The sequence below is a fragment of the Vipera berus genome, assembly GCF_964194415.1.
Source record: "Vipera berus genome assembly, chromosome: 1".
In the NCBI taxonomy this organism is placed as follows: domain Eukaryota; kingdom Metazoa; phylum Chordata; class Lepidosauria; order Squamata; family Viperidae; genus Vipera; species Vipera berus.
The window spans coordinates 4,337,987-4,353,962 of NC_138202.1; the positions used below are offsets into that span (position 1 = coordinate 4,337,987).

At 46.8% G+C, this 15,976-nt stretch overlaps 1 protein-coding gene across 1 annotated transcript; it reads right to left on the reverse strand.

Moving 5' to 3' along the window:
* Positions 1-811: 811 nt before the first annotated feature.
* On the reverse strand, positions 812-14,993 carry LOC308664293 (cathepsin K-like). Its single transcript, XM_081321395.1, has 8 exons — positions 14,900-14,993; positions 14,400-14,537; positions 13,288-13,413; positions 9,027-9,185; positions 7,274-7,492; positions 6,959-7,127; positions 4,739-4,838; positions 812-1,123 (listed from the first exon to the last, which is right to left on the reverse strand). Exons 2-8 carry the CDS (start codon positions 14,526-14,528, stop codon positions 991-993), a joined length of 1,035 nt encoding a protein of 344 aa, XP_081177521.1. The 5' UTR covers positions 14,529-14,537; positions 14,900-14,993; the 3' UTR covers positions 812-990.
* Positions 14,994-15,976: the final 983 nt, after the last annotated feature.

Here is a 15,976-nt window from a genome sequence, read left to right on the forward strand (position 1 = left end):
TCCAAAAAATTTACATACATATATATACATATACATATGTATGTATGTATGTATGTATATATGAGTCCCCATAGGTCACAGAAGTAGGCAACCTTGGCCCTTTTATGACTTGTGGACTCCCAGAATTCCTGAGCCAGCCACGCTGAGGGGAAAGGGAGAGGTTTCCAAGCTGAGCCATGCCTCTCAGCCTTGGCAGCTAGGGATAGAAGGGCAAGGCCTATAAATTTGTAATAATAGCAATAGCAGTAGCACTTAGAATTATATGCCGCTTCACAGTGCTTTACAGCTCTCTCTAAGCAGTTTACAGTCAGCCTTTTGCCCCAACAACAATGTGGGGTCTTCATTTTACTGACCTCGGAAGGAATGGAAGGCTGAGTCAACCTTGAGCCGGTGAGAATCGAACTGCGAAACTGCTGGCAGCTGGCAGTCAGTAGAAGTAGCCTGCAGTACTGCATTCTAACCACTGCGCCACCACGTCTCTTGAACCCACTTTCTGGAAGAACCATCATCTATCAGGGGTGTGAATACTTCATCACCTGTTACCTGTTGCTTGCTCTTGATTATCTATCCTGATTTCCAAAAGTGTGTGAAAGGCACACCAATTTATATACTGGGGGCTCTCGATGTGGGATGAGGTGTTATGCAGTTCCCGAGAGCAGACCTCTTTGCACTATACAGAACAAACAGTGTCATCTCAACTCAAACCAGCCACATATGAAATTAATCTATATCTGTAATGCACATTTTCAGAGCTTTTTCACAGTGCCAGATGCATCAGGAATTCTGAGACCCCGTGGGGAAATAGGCCACATTTACACCAATAACATGTCCTTAACAGACACAAGCACATAATACAACAGTGTGTGCTGGGTCAGATCTGAGCAGCATTGCCCCAAAGCTTTTATTAACATTTTTTTTTCTTTTTCCCAGAAGCTTCAGAAGCAGCAGGTGATTCGTTGGTAGCTTTTAGCTCTGCATTTCAAACGATCCTTAGGCTGGAAGAGAAGATTGCATTCCTTTCTCTGGATCTGGGATAGGAAAGACGCAGTAATCGGCCACGCTGCATTGATTTGATCCTTTGGCTAAGCGCATGTAACCCTTCTCACCCCAAAGAGTGGACCAGCTGCAAAGGGAAGAATACAGCATATTTATTTCTGGAATCCTGCAACACAGTAGATCATTCATGCTTCTAGCCAAAGTTTCGCCTGCCTCAAAAAGCGTGGCGCAAAAATAGGCTTTTTGCCAAGTGTTAACAGGGAGGCAGCCATCTTTAAAAGAGGAACTATATGGTGTAGGAAGCCCCCCCTCCCCAAATTAAAATATTAATTATTCTTAATATTAGAAAGAGGCAGAGTATTATATTTCCCCAAAGGAGAAATGGAGAAAAATCTTAACCAAGGCAGAAAGCATCCCCAGTCTTTCTTAACAGCCTCAACCAGAGGCCTCAAGTCTTTAGAGATGGATATTTCGTTCCTATTACGAAAGACTGGGGCCAACCTGTTCGTAAAGAAAACGCCTTCAGCCCCCACGGCGGATGGGATTAAGAATTTACGTTCCCCCACCCCAATTCTAAGGACAGGACATGACCTGTAGGACATAATAGGATTAAGCCACCAGCATCGGACTAGCAAAAGGCACAAAGCTCGCTACATTGCATCCCTATAAAGATCCATCCATCACTCCGCCATTTTGTCAGCTGTCCCAGAACGACATGCTATTCATCATGAAACCTTCTTTCCTAAGCAGCCGGCCTCCATTTTATTTCCAGCATCTTACTCTCGGCTTGGAACTGGACCTGATTTTTCTTTCAACAATGACAACAACAACAACAGACCAGCTTCCTGGTCCATGGCTTCACAGGGGAAATGCAACACGACTTCAAGATGGAAACTCAGCAGAAGAAGATCTGGGTATGTTTAGCCCGATGACCTCATACAGCAGATGGGACTCACTGCACAAATGGGGCAAAGTGTTCCTCTCCTCAGTGTGTGTTGTGATTCAGGGTCAGCCAGTGGGTTCGGCAGTTGGGTCGGACGACTCAGAGGAGGAGGAGGGGGGTGTTGAAGAGCTTGCTGATGAGAGCCCTCAGCCAGGCCCCCCCACCTGGTCACGACGGAGACCCAGCTGTGTGAGCCTGACAGCGTGGATGAAGATGACCCACAGCTGGCTCTGTTCAAGGACGCCCGACGCAGGAGGCAGTCAATCAGGAGTAAACAGAGGAAGGCAATGGGGCACCTCGGAAGGAGGCAGAGAGAAGCCACGCCCTGAACTGTATAAAAGGGGAATGCGTGGGAGGGCTGGTTTGCTGAAGGCAACCGCTTGATTAGTTCCTGTTTCATAGCTCCTGTTTCATGGTTGGTGTCTTGTTTTGCTCTGTTTTATCTTAATAAATTTGGCAGGCTTAATTCCAGCCTCTTGCCATTTGTAAAGGGGTTGTCCCTGCCTTTTCTGCAGGGCCGGTAGCAGGCTGGTACAGAACAGTGTGACCGCAGAGTCCCACATCAAACTATATATCACATGGTGACTGACTGTAAACTGAGGGCACACAGGTAGTCCTCAACGTGTGACCACACTTGAGCCCAAACTTTATATTGCTAAGTGAGAAGAGGGTTAAGTGAGTTTTGTCCCATTTTACGACCTTTCTTGCCACATTTGTTAAGTGAATCACTGCAGTTGTTAAGTCAGTAACACCGTAGTTAAGTCAATCCGGTTTCCCCTTTGACTTTGTGTGTCAAAAGGTGGCAGAAGAGGATCACCGGGACACTGCAACTGTCATAAATGTGAATCAGTTTGTCAAGCATCCAAATATAATTCACGTAGCCACGGGGATGCTGCAATGGTCATAAGTGTGAAAACTGGTCATAAGTCACTTGTTTCAGCGCCGTTGTAACTTTGAACAGTCACTAAATGAACTGTTGTAAGTTGAGGACTCCCTTTATACCGCTTCAGTATCCAATTTTTTTCTTCTTCATATAAACGATGCTGTGTTTTAATGGTTAAATGGCCTAGAGGTTGGTATCCGAATATAGAATTTTTTTAACATTCATATTTTATGTTTTTGTGTTGTTGTTTTTTTAAAAAAAACTACCGTAGGTAAAATGTTAATATAAATTGCAAGTCCATGTATGACGTGCCATACGCTAAATCAGACATGTCAAACACAAGGTCCGGGGGCCGGATCCGGCCCGCGAAGTGGTTTCATGCGGCCCCACGAAGCCATCCTGGAAACAGTGAGGGAACGGCCCCCACTGCCTTGGCCCTGGCCCAGAGACCCTCCTTCCTCCAGAGACCCTCAGATCTGTCCCACTCCTGCCCAGGCCCCCATAGGCACCCTTGAAGCGAACGATGTAGAGCTGGCCACGCCCACCCAGTAGGCCATACGCGCTCTAGCCACGCCCACCCAGTAGGCCACGCCCACCCTGGCCACACCCACCCGGCCCCCTAAGGGCAACCGCAATGCTGTTGCGGCCCTCAATGAAATTGAGTTTGACACCTCTGCGCTAAATGAATAAATAAGAAGGGACAGCCGAGGGGGATGTCTAAAGGGTTGTAACATGGAAGAGGGAATGGATGAGAACAGAATCATTGGGCCAAAATTAAAAGGAAAACCGTACAAGCTAAACTTCAAAAGGACTTTCCAGGTATCACTAAATGTCTTTGGAGATTCTCCATCACCCAGGATAAATTATTATCCCAAAGATGCTTTTTCAGGAGGTAACTGGACTTTCTTGTTTTTCTTTGAAGACGTTTCGCTTCTCATCCCAGAAGCTTCTTCAACTCTGACTGGATGGTGGGGAGTGGAAGGATTATAAATAAAATGGAAAGCTTTTCCTTACCTGGCAGCACTTGGATATTTGAACACCGTGTCTTATTGTTCTGTAAAGATGGGCAAGGCGACCAACAGGACTTGCTCTGGTCACCCCCACCCCCATTGTTCTCAGGAGTTAGCATCTGTCTTATAACTTATAATTCCATGTGAAGATATCACGCTGTGGGGAATTGCAAATGAATTCTCACTGGGGCCAAACATTTATCCGAATTACCTGGAAAGTCATCCCAAAGATGCTTTTTCAGGAGGCAACTGGACTTTTTTGGGTTTTTCCTTCGAAGACGTTTCGCTTCTCATCCCAGAAGCTTCTTCAGCTCTGACTGGATGGTGGGGAAGGGAAGGATTTATACTCCTTGCAGACAGCTAGTCATTTGCATTTTTTTTGGAGAGTCGTTGATGCCACCTGGAGCTTTGTCTGTGCCCTCAGGATCGCCTGAGTGGTGCAAATGGGTGTGGAGCCTTCTTGGAACTGTTGAGGCTCCACACCCATTTGCACCACTCAGCTGACCCTGAGGACACTTTCCAGAACAATAAGAAAACGGTGTTCAAATATCCAAGTGCTCCAGCTAAGGAAGAACTTTCCATTTTATTTTCAGGTGATGCTACGTGAGATGGAGATCACCTTCCTCATATCCTCAGTACGACCTGGATTACAACATCCACACCTCCAGGTCCTTCAGGAGCATTGTCTTCCAACCCCGCTGGAGGACCATCTTGGGGGAAGCAAGAATTTAACGTTGCAAGCCGCCCAGAGTTACCCTCTGGGTGTGTGGGAAGATGGGTGGCCAATAAATTTAATGAATAAAATAAAATTTTACGCGGGGAAAATCCCATGGGGAAAAATGAGCAAGTTATGCAGCAATTAAATTTCCCCTTTCTTACACTCCTGCACTCTGTTGTCTTACTCACCTGTTCTTTAGAATCCAATAGCCTTTCCTGTCGTTATAACCAACAATCAGCATAGCGTGAGTTATCTTCTGCATTCCTTTGTGGCTTTCTTCATATATACCTGGATAGAGAGAATAAAATACACTTGGATAGAGAGTAAACGCATCCTTGCTGGCAGACTCAGAAAGATTTCTAGAATGTCAGCCAGGTACCCCAGCCCACCTTAGTTGCAGCAGAGATCTGTAAAGAAAGAGGCCTTTTTAATGTATCACCCTTAATTGGAAACACTCCTTAGCCTAGTGGTTTCACCTGGGCCCTTTGGACGTTCAAGCACTGGACAAAACCTTTAGCCTATAACGGTATTTCTCTGCTTTTTTCCAGGAAGCCATATAGGGTAGGCAACCTTGGCTCTTTTATGACTCGTGGACTTCAACTCCCAGAATTCCTGATCCAGCCAGGCTGAGGGGAAATGGAGAGGTTTCCAAGCTGAGCCAGGCTGGCTCAGGAATTCTGGGAACCGGTTGTTCACTTGTTTGAATCCCACCACTGGTTGGTATGCTAGTGGGCTGAATAAATAAGAGAGTTCTCTGGTGCCTCTTTTTGTATTTCAAAGAATAACTTCAAGAATATCTCCAACCATCTGACGTATGGTAAAATAGTATCTCTCCATTCTGGAGAGCCCAACCTCAAGTCTAGGGAAGAATTGTGGCTGGTTTATATATCCACAAATGCAGGAAAGATTTACATTAGACAAAAAGGCCAGGATTTTGAGTTTCCCAAAAATGAACCGGAAATCCTGCTATGTGGTAGTGATGATCATATAATTGCCAAGGTGTATAAAAAGTTATTAAAAGTGAATTTGGAAAATGAACATGTAAAACACTGTATGATCCAGTGGGCAAGGAATTTGGGGTATAATGTGATGCTTGAACAATGGGAGAATATGTGGATAAAAGGCTTAAAATTCACATTAAACTATAATCTAATTTTTTTTGTTTTTACAAAATGATGTATCGCTGGTATTTAACACCAGATGTTCTCTAGAATGTATAAAGGTATTTCAGATAAATGATTTATAGTGAGCCTTGGTGGAGCAGTGGGCTAATGCCTCCTTAAGTAACACCAGCTGCCTGCAATTAGTGCAGGTTCGAGTCCCACCAGGCTCAAGGTTGACTCAGCCTTCCATCCTTCCCAGGTAGGTAAAATGAGGACCCAGATTGTTGGGGGCAATAAGCTGACTTTGTAATAATGCCGCTTGGGGCCCCCCGAAAGCCCTAATAAGCAGGCATATACATAGAATGAAGGCTATTGCTAAGCTTGTAAGCCGCCCTGAGTCTTCGGAGAAGGGCGGGATATAAATGGAATTAAAATAAATAAATAAATAAATAAAATTTAGATGAGGGAACTCATCAAATTTGCAGATGACACCAAACTGGCAGGAGTAGCCAACACCCCAGAAGACAATCTCAGGATCCAAAAAGATCCTGACAAACTCAAACAATGGGCCCTATCCAACAAAATGAGTTTCAATGTGGAGAAAAGCAAAGTCTTACACTTAGGCAGGAAAAACCAAAGGAACAAATAAAGATTGGGCAAGACCTGGGTTAAAAACAGCAGCTGTGAGAGGGACCTTGGAGTCCTAGTGGACGATCACTCGACTATGAGCCAGCCGTGTGCAGCAGCAGCCAAAAAAGCTAATACAATCCTGGGTTATATAAACAGAGGCATAGAATCAAGATCACGCGAAGTATTAGTACAGCTTTATAAAAGACTAATAAGACCACAGCTGTAATATTGCAGCCAAATTTGTCTAAAATGGTATACACAGTCTCCTGCTTGAGCAGGGGGCTGGACTAGAGGACCTCCAGGGTCCCTTCCAACTCTGTTATTCTGCCATTTTCCATTAACCCCACCCAGAAGCCATTAGGGAACCAAGGGGACGGAAAATGCACAGCCCCCCATATACCACCTGTCGGGCACTGATGTTAAAGGAGACCAAATAACAGAATCGGAAGGGACCTTGGAGGTCATCTAGTCCAACCCCCCTGCTCAAGCAGGAGATCCAACACCCTACTGGTCAAATGGCTTTTCCAGTCTCTTCTTAAAAACTTCCAGGGTTGGAGCGCACACAACTTCTGAAGGCAAGCTTCTCCACTGTCCCATTTAATACTTAGATGGAGTCTGGGCTTAGCGGCGTTGGCAGAGGAGATGGCAAGAACCACAAGCCCTCACAAACCGTACCTGACTTATAGAAGTGGAACTTGCTACTCCGAGCATCCACCCCAACCGAAACTGGACCAATCTTGGCCACAGCCTCTTGAAGAGCTTTTTCATCCCCCTTCTTGATCTCTCCAAACGAGCTACATCTGGTAATGGATTCCTCAGGATTGTAGCGACAGGGCATCCCATCCTGCAGAAGAAAGCCGTGGTAATTTAAGAAATCTTTCCCATCCTATTGCTGGAGGCATTTTCAGCTGGAGACGTAAGAATAAAACAGTTTTGAAGCCTGCACACAGGGACGGGGCTGGGACAGAGACAGACTCGATCACTTAGTACCTGCATGTCGTAAGGGTAGAGTTTCTCTGAATTGATCCCTCCCTGCTTCTGCAGACTTTTGAAAGCTAGGGTCGTCCATCCACCCTTGCACCCTTTGTTCTCCTTAGAACAGTCAATAAGATTTTGTTCGCTCAGCGACACCAGCTCCCCGGTCTTCTTGAAATGCATGCCTTCCAGAGCGCCAGTGGCGCTGAAGGACCAGCCAGAGAGGCATGAACCCTGGCAAAAATAAATAAATAAATAAAAAATGGAGTGACCCCTGAGCATCTGAAAACTCAGAATACAGAATAACAGAGCTGGAAGGGAACTCAAAGGTCTTCTAGTCCAGCCCTGAGCTTGAGCTGGAGACCCTATACCAGGGGTAGGCAACCCGTGGGTCTTTTATGACTGGTGGACTTCAACTCCCAGAATTCCTGAGCCAGCCACGCTGAGGGGAAAGGGAGAGGTTTCCAAGCTGAGCCAGGCTGGCTCAGGAATTTTGGGAGTTGAAGTCCACGAGTCGTAAAAGAGCCAAGGTTGCCTGCCCCTAGCCCAGGCCTAGGCCACTTTATGACTGGTGGACTTCAACTCCCAGAATTCCTGAGCCAGCCACGCTGAGGGGAAAGGGAGAGGTTTCCAAGCTGAGCCAGGCTGGCTCAGGAATTTTGGGAGTTGAAGTCCACGAGTCGTAAAAGAGCCAAGGTTGCCTGCCCCTAGCCCAGGCCTAGGCCACTTTATGACTGGTGGACTTCAACTCCCAGAATTCCTGAGCCAGCCATGCTGAGGGGAAAGGGAGAGGTTTCCAAGCTGAGCCAGGCTGGCTCAGGAATTCTGGGAGTTGAAGTCCACAAGTCATAAAAGAGCCAAGGTTACCTACCCCTGGCCTATACCCTTGTGGATAAATGGCTAACCAGTGATAGAACTTCTGGAGGCAAACCCTGGTTATTGCAAAAAGCAGAAACATTGAAACAAGTCTGTAGATTTACAAAGCGAGCTTGCTAAAGGTAATAGTCAGACTGAAGATAAAAGGTAAAGGTAAAGGTTCCCCCGCACATGCGTGCTAGTCGTTTCCGACTCTAGGGGCCGGTGCTCATCTCCGTTTCAAAGCCGAAGAGCCAGCGCTTGTCCGAGGACATCTCCGTGGTCATGTGGCCGGCAGGACTAGACGCCAGAGGCGCACGGAGCACTGTTACCTTCCCACGATAGTGGTCCCTATTTTTCTACTTGCATTTTTACGTGCGTTCGAACTGCTAGGTTGGCAGAAGCTGGGACGAGTAACAGGCGCTCACTCTGTTACACGGCACTCGGGATTCGACCCGCCAAACTGCCGATCTTCTGATCGACAAGCTCAGCATCCTAACCCACTGAGCCACCGTGTCCCTAAAGACTGAAGATAGGGAGATAAAATTAATTACATCTATTTGACAAGATTAAAACTCAAGGAAGCCAGCATTTTAGACCCACTGCTAGCCTTTGATATGATTTAAACTCGAGGAAGCCAGCAGTTTAGACCCATTGTTAGCCTTTGTGAAACAGACTAAATAAATCTAATAACAGAAGCACAGACAGCAGGCCTCCAATTATGAAATGCTGTAAAACTGTATAAAAAAAAATGGAGTGACCCACTGAGCATCTGAAAACTCAGAATACAGAATCACAGATCTGGAATCTGTCAAATTCCGACTCGTGGCCAAAGGGGCAGATCGTAAACCTCTTCTCTTTCTTAAAAAACCTCTATACATGATCATACCCAGCACCATCCACCACGACCCACCTGATCTTTGACTTCGGTGACACCACCTTTGATTCTCCAATCCACCTGGTCAGGAATATCTGGATCGTCTGAGGATTCGAACACGATCCCGTTGCCTTTAGTTACATTATCAAAGTCAGAGAACAGGCAACGCAGCCTCTTGTCAAGCTCTTCATTGGTCTGAGGAGAAGAACAACAATCTTAACAGATCTCCATTTCCACTTCTCATCTTACTCCTCTGCTAAGAATGCACCCCTCCTCCCCAATTCTTTTTACTATGCCCCCCCCCCCAAATTGCAGGAATAACACTTCGGAAAAGAAATGCAGAAACAGTATTTCACTCACGACCCCCCCCCCCGGTTCTTGGGAAAAGCAGAAACATTGAAACAAGTCTGTAGATTTACAAAGCGAGCTTGCTAAAGGTAATAGTCAGACTGAAGATAAGGAGATAAAATTAATTACATCCATTTGACAAGATTAAAACTCAAGGAAGCCAGCATTTTAGACCCACTGCTAGCCTTTGAGAAACAGACTAAATAAATCTAATAACAGAAGCACAGAAAGCAGGTCTCCAATTATGAAATGCTGTAAAACTGTATACAAATCCTTGTACCCACCAAACCAATTTGTCAGCTGTCCCAGAACTACATGCTGTTGTTGGTTCTGCTTATCATTAAACCTTCTTTGCTAAGCAGCCAGCCTCCATTTTATTTCCAGCATCTTAGCCTCCATTTTATTTACAGTGTCTTACTCCTGGCTTGGAACTGGACCTGATTTTTCTTCTGACACTCCTTAATATGTTTTATTCCATGATCAAATGCTGCAATATGACATAAACGAGGGAGCCGGGTGGAAGAATTGGAGTAACGCAGTCATCAATCTAACATCGGTGGTTGGACTCCTGTTCTGAAGTATAGTATGACGAAAACTGCATGGACTGGAAAGAGGCAGGTTTCATGACCACTTCAGCCATGAAAGCTCACTGGATGCCTTTGGGCTGAGAAAGAACAAGCACCCCAAGCTTCGTCCTGAGGTTTTTCATATGGAAAGTCGAGGTGCTAGATTCGGCATGTGGAACTTTTAAGAAAAGGGACATCTATGCCTAATAAATCAGTAAAAACTGGAGTCATTTGCTGAGATGGGTGGCTGTAGAAATCAGATAGATGATCGATAGATAAGGCAACCTTTATTTTCATTTTTTTTTTACCTGTGGGCTCAACGGCAGACATCGAAAATGAAATTTAGTCACCTGCTCTCCAAGTGAAACACATACGTGACACATACCTAAACATACTATATGCAACATATATGTATAGACCAAGGGTCGGCAACCTGAAACAGTGAAAGAGCCACTCGGAACCGGTTCCCTCCCAAAAGAAAAAACTGGCAGCCGCAAAGAAGGATGCTCATGCGCACGCATGCGCGAAACAAGAGGCTTGACAGAACAGTGGAGCCTGAGGGGAGACATGCAGCCGCCCTGCCCCCTCCGCTCTCATTCACTCGCCTTTGCTTGGAAAAGCTTCTCTCTCGCTCTTATTCACTCATGTTTTGTCCCTCACTTTTGCTCTAAAAAGCCTCTTTCACGCTTTCATTCACTCACACTGCTCAAAAAACGTTTCGCTCTCATTCACTCACCAACTCAAAAGGCCAGCCGCGGCGCCTCCATTGACTTCCATGGGGACGCTTGGCAATTAAAACCACTCCCGCTACTGCTGCTAACTTTTTCACTTGCTGCTTGGTTCTGATTTAACCCGCAGAAACAAATCCCCGTGCCGGACCCCATGGCAGCAGCGAGCCCCAAGGAGCGGGGCGGCCTAGTGCGCTCGCCGAGACACTGGAGCGTCTTTGGCGGCAGGAGTAGCAAGGCCTGCCTGCCAGGCGGAAAGAACAGAAAGGTTGGTGGCGGCGGCAGCGGCAGCTGCTTTTCAGGCAGCTTAGTGCCCTTGTCGAGATATGGAGGTGCTCCAGGCCCGCGCTTCTCTCCTCTCCACTGTTGGTGACTCTGAACAGCTGGCCCAGACCTCCACCAACTTAGCCCGTCAGCAGAAGTCGGGGCTGGTGGTACAGAGTTGTCAGCTGATCAGCGGCTCTGTGTAGGCATCTTCCTGGGCCCACGGGAGCTCTGGCGACTCCGTAAGGCCGGCCCCGAACTTCACAAGTGGAAATCGAGGGAGATTGCCAGGAACACGAGATCGACGCTTCACAGCTCGCGTTGATCTCGCGCTCCTTACAGTCTCCCTCTCTTTGTTCCAGTTTGCTTTCTGCATTTGGGACGAAGACTCGAGACTCGAGAGAGGGAGACTGTAAGGAGCGCGAGATCAGCGCTTTCTGCATTTGGGACAAAGACTCGAGATTCGGTGTTTCTCAGCCCGCGCTGATCTCGCCCTCCTTACAGTCTCCCTCTCTCGAGTCTTCATCCCAAATGCAGAAAGCAAGCTGAAACAAAGAGAGGGAGACTGTAAGGAGGGTGAGATCAGCGCGGGCTGAGAAATGCCGAATCTCGAGTCTTCGTCCCAAATGCAATGCAAATGCAAATGCAATGCAAGCAACTGGGACGGCTCAGCAGAGGGAATGGGCATTTCTCCGTGCGCAGGAGAGGTCTGTTAGGGAGGCGGTGGTCCGGCGTTGTTTACCTCCCTCCTGTGTGTGTGTGTCGGACCCGCGGGGAACGGCTGGTAGAGGTGGCCGTCTGGCGTTTCCCTCACCCTCCTGTGTGCGTGTCTGGCCCACGGGCTTGACACACAGAGACGCAAACACCAGACTGCCGCCACCTCTACGAGCCGTTCCCCGCCGGTCCGACACACACACACACACACACACACACACACACACACACACAAACGAGAGGAGGAAAAATGCTGGACTGCTGCCTCCTTACCAGCCATTCCCCGCGGGTCCGACACACACACACACACACATACACACACACGAGAGGGGAAAAATGCCGGACTGCTGCCTCCTTACCAGCCATTCCCCACAGGTCCGACACACACACACACATACACACACATGAGAGGGGAAAAATGCCAGACTGATGTCTCCCTACCAGCTGTTTCCCGTGGGTCCGACACACACACACACACAAAAATGAGAGGGGAGAAAATGCCAGACTGCCGCTTCCCTACCAGCCTCCCTACCAGCCGTTCCCCACGGGTCCAACAGAGAGAAAGAGAGAGAAAGAGAGAGAGAGAGAGAGAGAGAGAGAGAGAGAGAGAGAGAGAGAGAGAGAGAGAGAAGGGGAAAAAGAAGGAGGGGATCTGGCAGCACCTGAGACTCCATATGCTGGTCAGAAACACCACCACCACACCCACACGCCCCATCCGACAGACCCACTACTTACCTTTCCAGCAAAATCCTCCCGTCTCTTCCTCCGCTGCCGCCATGTGCAGTCCAAAGAAGAAGAGGTTTCTGGGCAGTCCCACAAACCAAAGAACTTCAACCAATCAGTTCAAACTTCACAAGTTTTTTCTTTTCCATGAGAAGTTTGAATTGATTGGTTGAACTTTTTTAGTCCCACTTTTTTTTGGGGGGGGGACTGCACATGGCGGAGGACTGGGAGCCGCAGGAGACAGCTGAAAGAACCGCATGCGGCTCCGGGGCCGCGGGTTGCCGACCCGTGGTATAGACCCACACCCCTACATATACATAACAAATAAATATTAAACACTGTCCATCTTGAATATATAATGGAAGGAGGAACCCTGAGAGTTCACCAGGTTAATGCTGTATGGAATGAAACTATGGCTGAATCTGGATGTTCTGCTGCGGATACCACGAAGCCCCCTCCTCCCAGAAGGGAACAAGGAAAACAGGTTGTGAAGAGGATGCCTAGCGTCCCCAGATAATCTTACAGGCCCTGCTCAAGCAACGCTTACGTGCTATGTTCTGGATGGGAGGGAGGGAACTGCCAATGATCGATCGATCGATCGATCGATCAATTGATCGATAGATCGATAGATCGATAGATCGATAGATCGATAGATAGATAACTAGGTAGGTAGGTAGGAGGTTAGATAGGTAGGTAGGTAAGTCAGAAGGTATATAGATAAGTAGGTAGGTAGGTAGGTAGGTAGGTCAGTGGGTAGGAAGGTAGGTAGGTAGGTAGATGGATAGATAGATAGATAGATAGATAGATAGATAGATAGATAGATAGATAGATAGATAGATAGATAGATAGATAGACAGACAGACAGACAGACAGACAGACAGACAGACAGACAGACAGGAAAGTAGGTAGGTAGGTAGACAGACAGAGAGACAGAAAGATAATTTCCAGGCTTACCGAATCGCCAAAGTGGTTCATGCCAAGCCAGTAGGTGTGTCTTCCCAGGTCAGCCTGCTTGTTATGCTCGTCAATCATCCTCAGATTGTCCTCCCACACGGCTCTCCGGAAGGATTCTTCCTCCTGCTGGGAAGCCAAAAACCGGCAAGATCCCTTAGTCCCCTCTGCCGAAAGAAGTGGCACCTGCCAGATCCAGAAGTGACCTCCTTCCTCTTGCACAAAAGGTTTCTCAGACTAGAACTCAGTCGCCCAGCAATCGGCCAGACAAATCCCTCCCATCTTTCATTTGGTGTGCATTTTAGTATTTTTCCTGAGAAAAAATTGTCTGAAGACAGATAAGAGAAAGTCGCTTCCTAAACGTGGCTGTTTTCAGCTGAAATAAAGGTGTAGAAATGGAACACTTGAACAGGTTAGAATTATTGAATTAAAACATAAACATGTCATCCTTGGTGGAGCAGTGGGCTAAGGCCTCCTTAAGTAACACCAGCTGCCTGCAATTAGGGCAGGTTCGAGTCCCACCAGGCTCAAGGTTGACTCAGCCTTCCATCCTTCCCAGGTAGGTAAAATGAGGACCCAGATTGTTGGGGGCAATTAAGCTGACTTTGTAATAATGCCGCTTGGGGTGTGTGTGTGTGTGAAAGCCCTAATAAGCAGGCATATACATAGAATGAAAGCTACTGCTAAGCTTGTAAGCCGCCCTGAGTCTTCGGAGAAGGGCGGGATATAAATGGAATTAAAATAAATAAATAAATAAATCTTTAGTATTGGGTGTGGCTAGTCTAGAGAAAAGAAGGACTGGGGGGGGGGCTTGATAGCAGCATTCCAGTATTTGAGGGGCTGCCACAAAGAAGGGGAGGTGTCAACATTTTCTGAAGCACCAGAATGAAGGAGAAACTTCCTGACGGTTAGAACGATTAAGCAATGGAACGACTTGCCACCAGAAGTTGTGAGCGCTCCGTCACTGGAGGTCTTTAAGAAGAGACTGGACGGCCAATTTGTCTGAAATGGTATAAGGTCTCCTGCCTGAGCAGGGGGCTGGACTAGAAGACCTCCAGTGTCCCTTCCAGCTCTATTCGGATCGATTGATTTGTGTTCGAGTGGAGCAAACTCACCAGGGCGTATTCTTTACCGTGAGTGGCCTTCCAATCTCTCCATGTCCCTTCCAGGCTGGGATCCGAAGCTGTGGACAAGGCCCTCACGAAGACCAGCCAGATCAGAGCCGTCACCGAGACGGACAGCATTGCCTTTCTCTAGGAGAAGGAAGAGAATAGAATTGAAGAACTTCAGGCAGCAGGTTCAACGCTGTAGCTTGCTAGGAGTTACAACCCAGTTACATCTGGTTGTCTACAGGTTCCAACCCCTGATTTACAGTGCTAAAAAAAAAAAAAAGATTAAAATTATTCAATTGCTGTTAATTAAATGCACAGATCAAACGAGGACGTGAAGTTGAAAGCAGGGGGTCTTCAAACGCGGCCCTTTCATGACTTGTGGACTTCAACTTCCAGAATTCCTCAGCCTGGCGTGCCTGGCTGAGGAATTCTGGGAGTTGAAGTCCACAAGTCATCAAAGGGCCGCGTTTGAAGACCCCCTGCTTTAAAGTAAGGAACCTCACCTCAAGCAGGTTTTTTTTAACCGAAGACCAAGAGGCAATTGTTGAGCAAAAACTGCTAATGTAAGCTAATATAAATCTGCCAATTCCCGCTGCCTGTAATTGACATTTATAAGGAAATAACGTATCTCTAGAGATCTTTGGAAAGCAATGGGGTGGGTTTTTTTTGTCCATTTCAGTAAGATAATATTCATTAAAGCAAAATAGCTGCTCCTCTGATTGGTATCTCCTATTTCTGGAAAACTCACCGGCTTTCTGTGGTTGCAACCGTTTTCGTGTCCCATGAAGATAAATTTCTTGCTTGATTTCTATCTAGCTTCTCTGCCTATCTTGCTCCTTCCATCTTTATTTGTGCAAACGCCACACTGACTCCTGCAACCTCTAGAACTGTTCATTAATGCTCATGCCAAAACGGTTATAATTTGATATTTATTTCACAGAGGTGGCTTCTACATGCAAGTTTCAGCAGGCCTAACATAGGTAGTCCCTGGCTTAAGGCCAGAGTTGAGCCCAACAGTGAGGTTCCTAAGTGAGAAATTTGTTCAGTGAGTTTCCCCCCCCCCCCCCATTTTACCATCTTTGCTAAGAGAATCCCTGCAGTTGCTAAATGAGTAACATGGTTGTTAAGCGAATCTGGTTTCCTCCCATTGACTTTGCTTGTCAGAAGATCGCAAAAGGGGAATCATGTGCCCCCCCGGGACGCTGCGCCCCGTCGTAAATATGAACCAGTTGCCAATCACATGAATTTTGATCATGTGACACCCCGGCCCCAGGACACGGCAACCACCATAAATGTGAGTTAAATGTCAAGCATCCAAATGTAAATCATGTGCCCGTGGGGAGGCTGAAACGGTCATAAGTGTGAAAAACGGTCATAACTGGCTTCTTTCAGTGCTGTTGCAACTTTGGACGGTCACTGTTGTAAGTTGAGGATTAACTGCGAAGGTTTGGCAAAAAAAACACCTCTGAACTGTCATCCATTCTTGAATTTTATTTTCATGAAAAGGTGCTTTTTGATCCAGACTTTTGTCTAATAGATTTTATTTTTTTATTTTATTTTATTTTTTATTACATTTATAT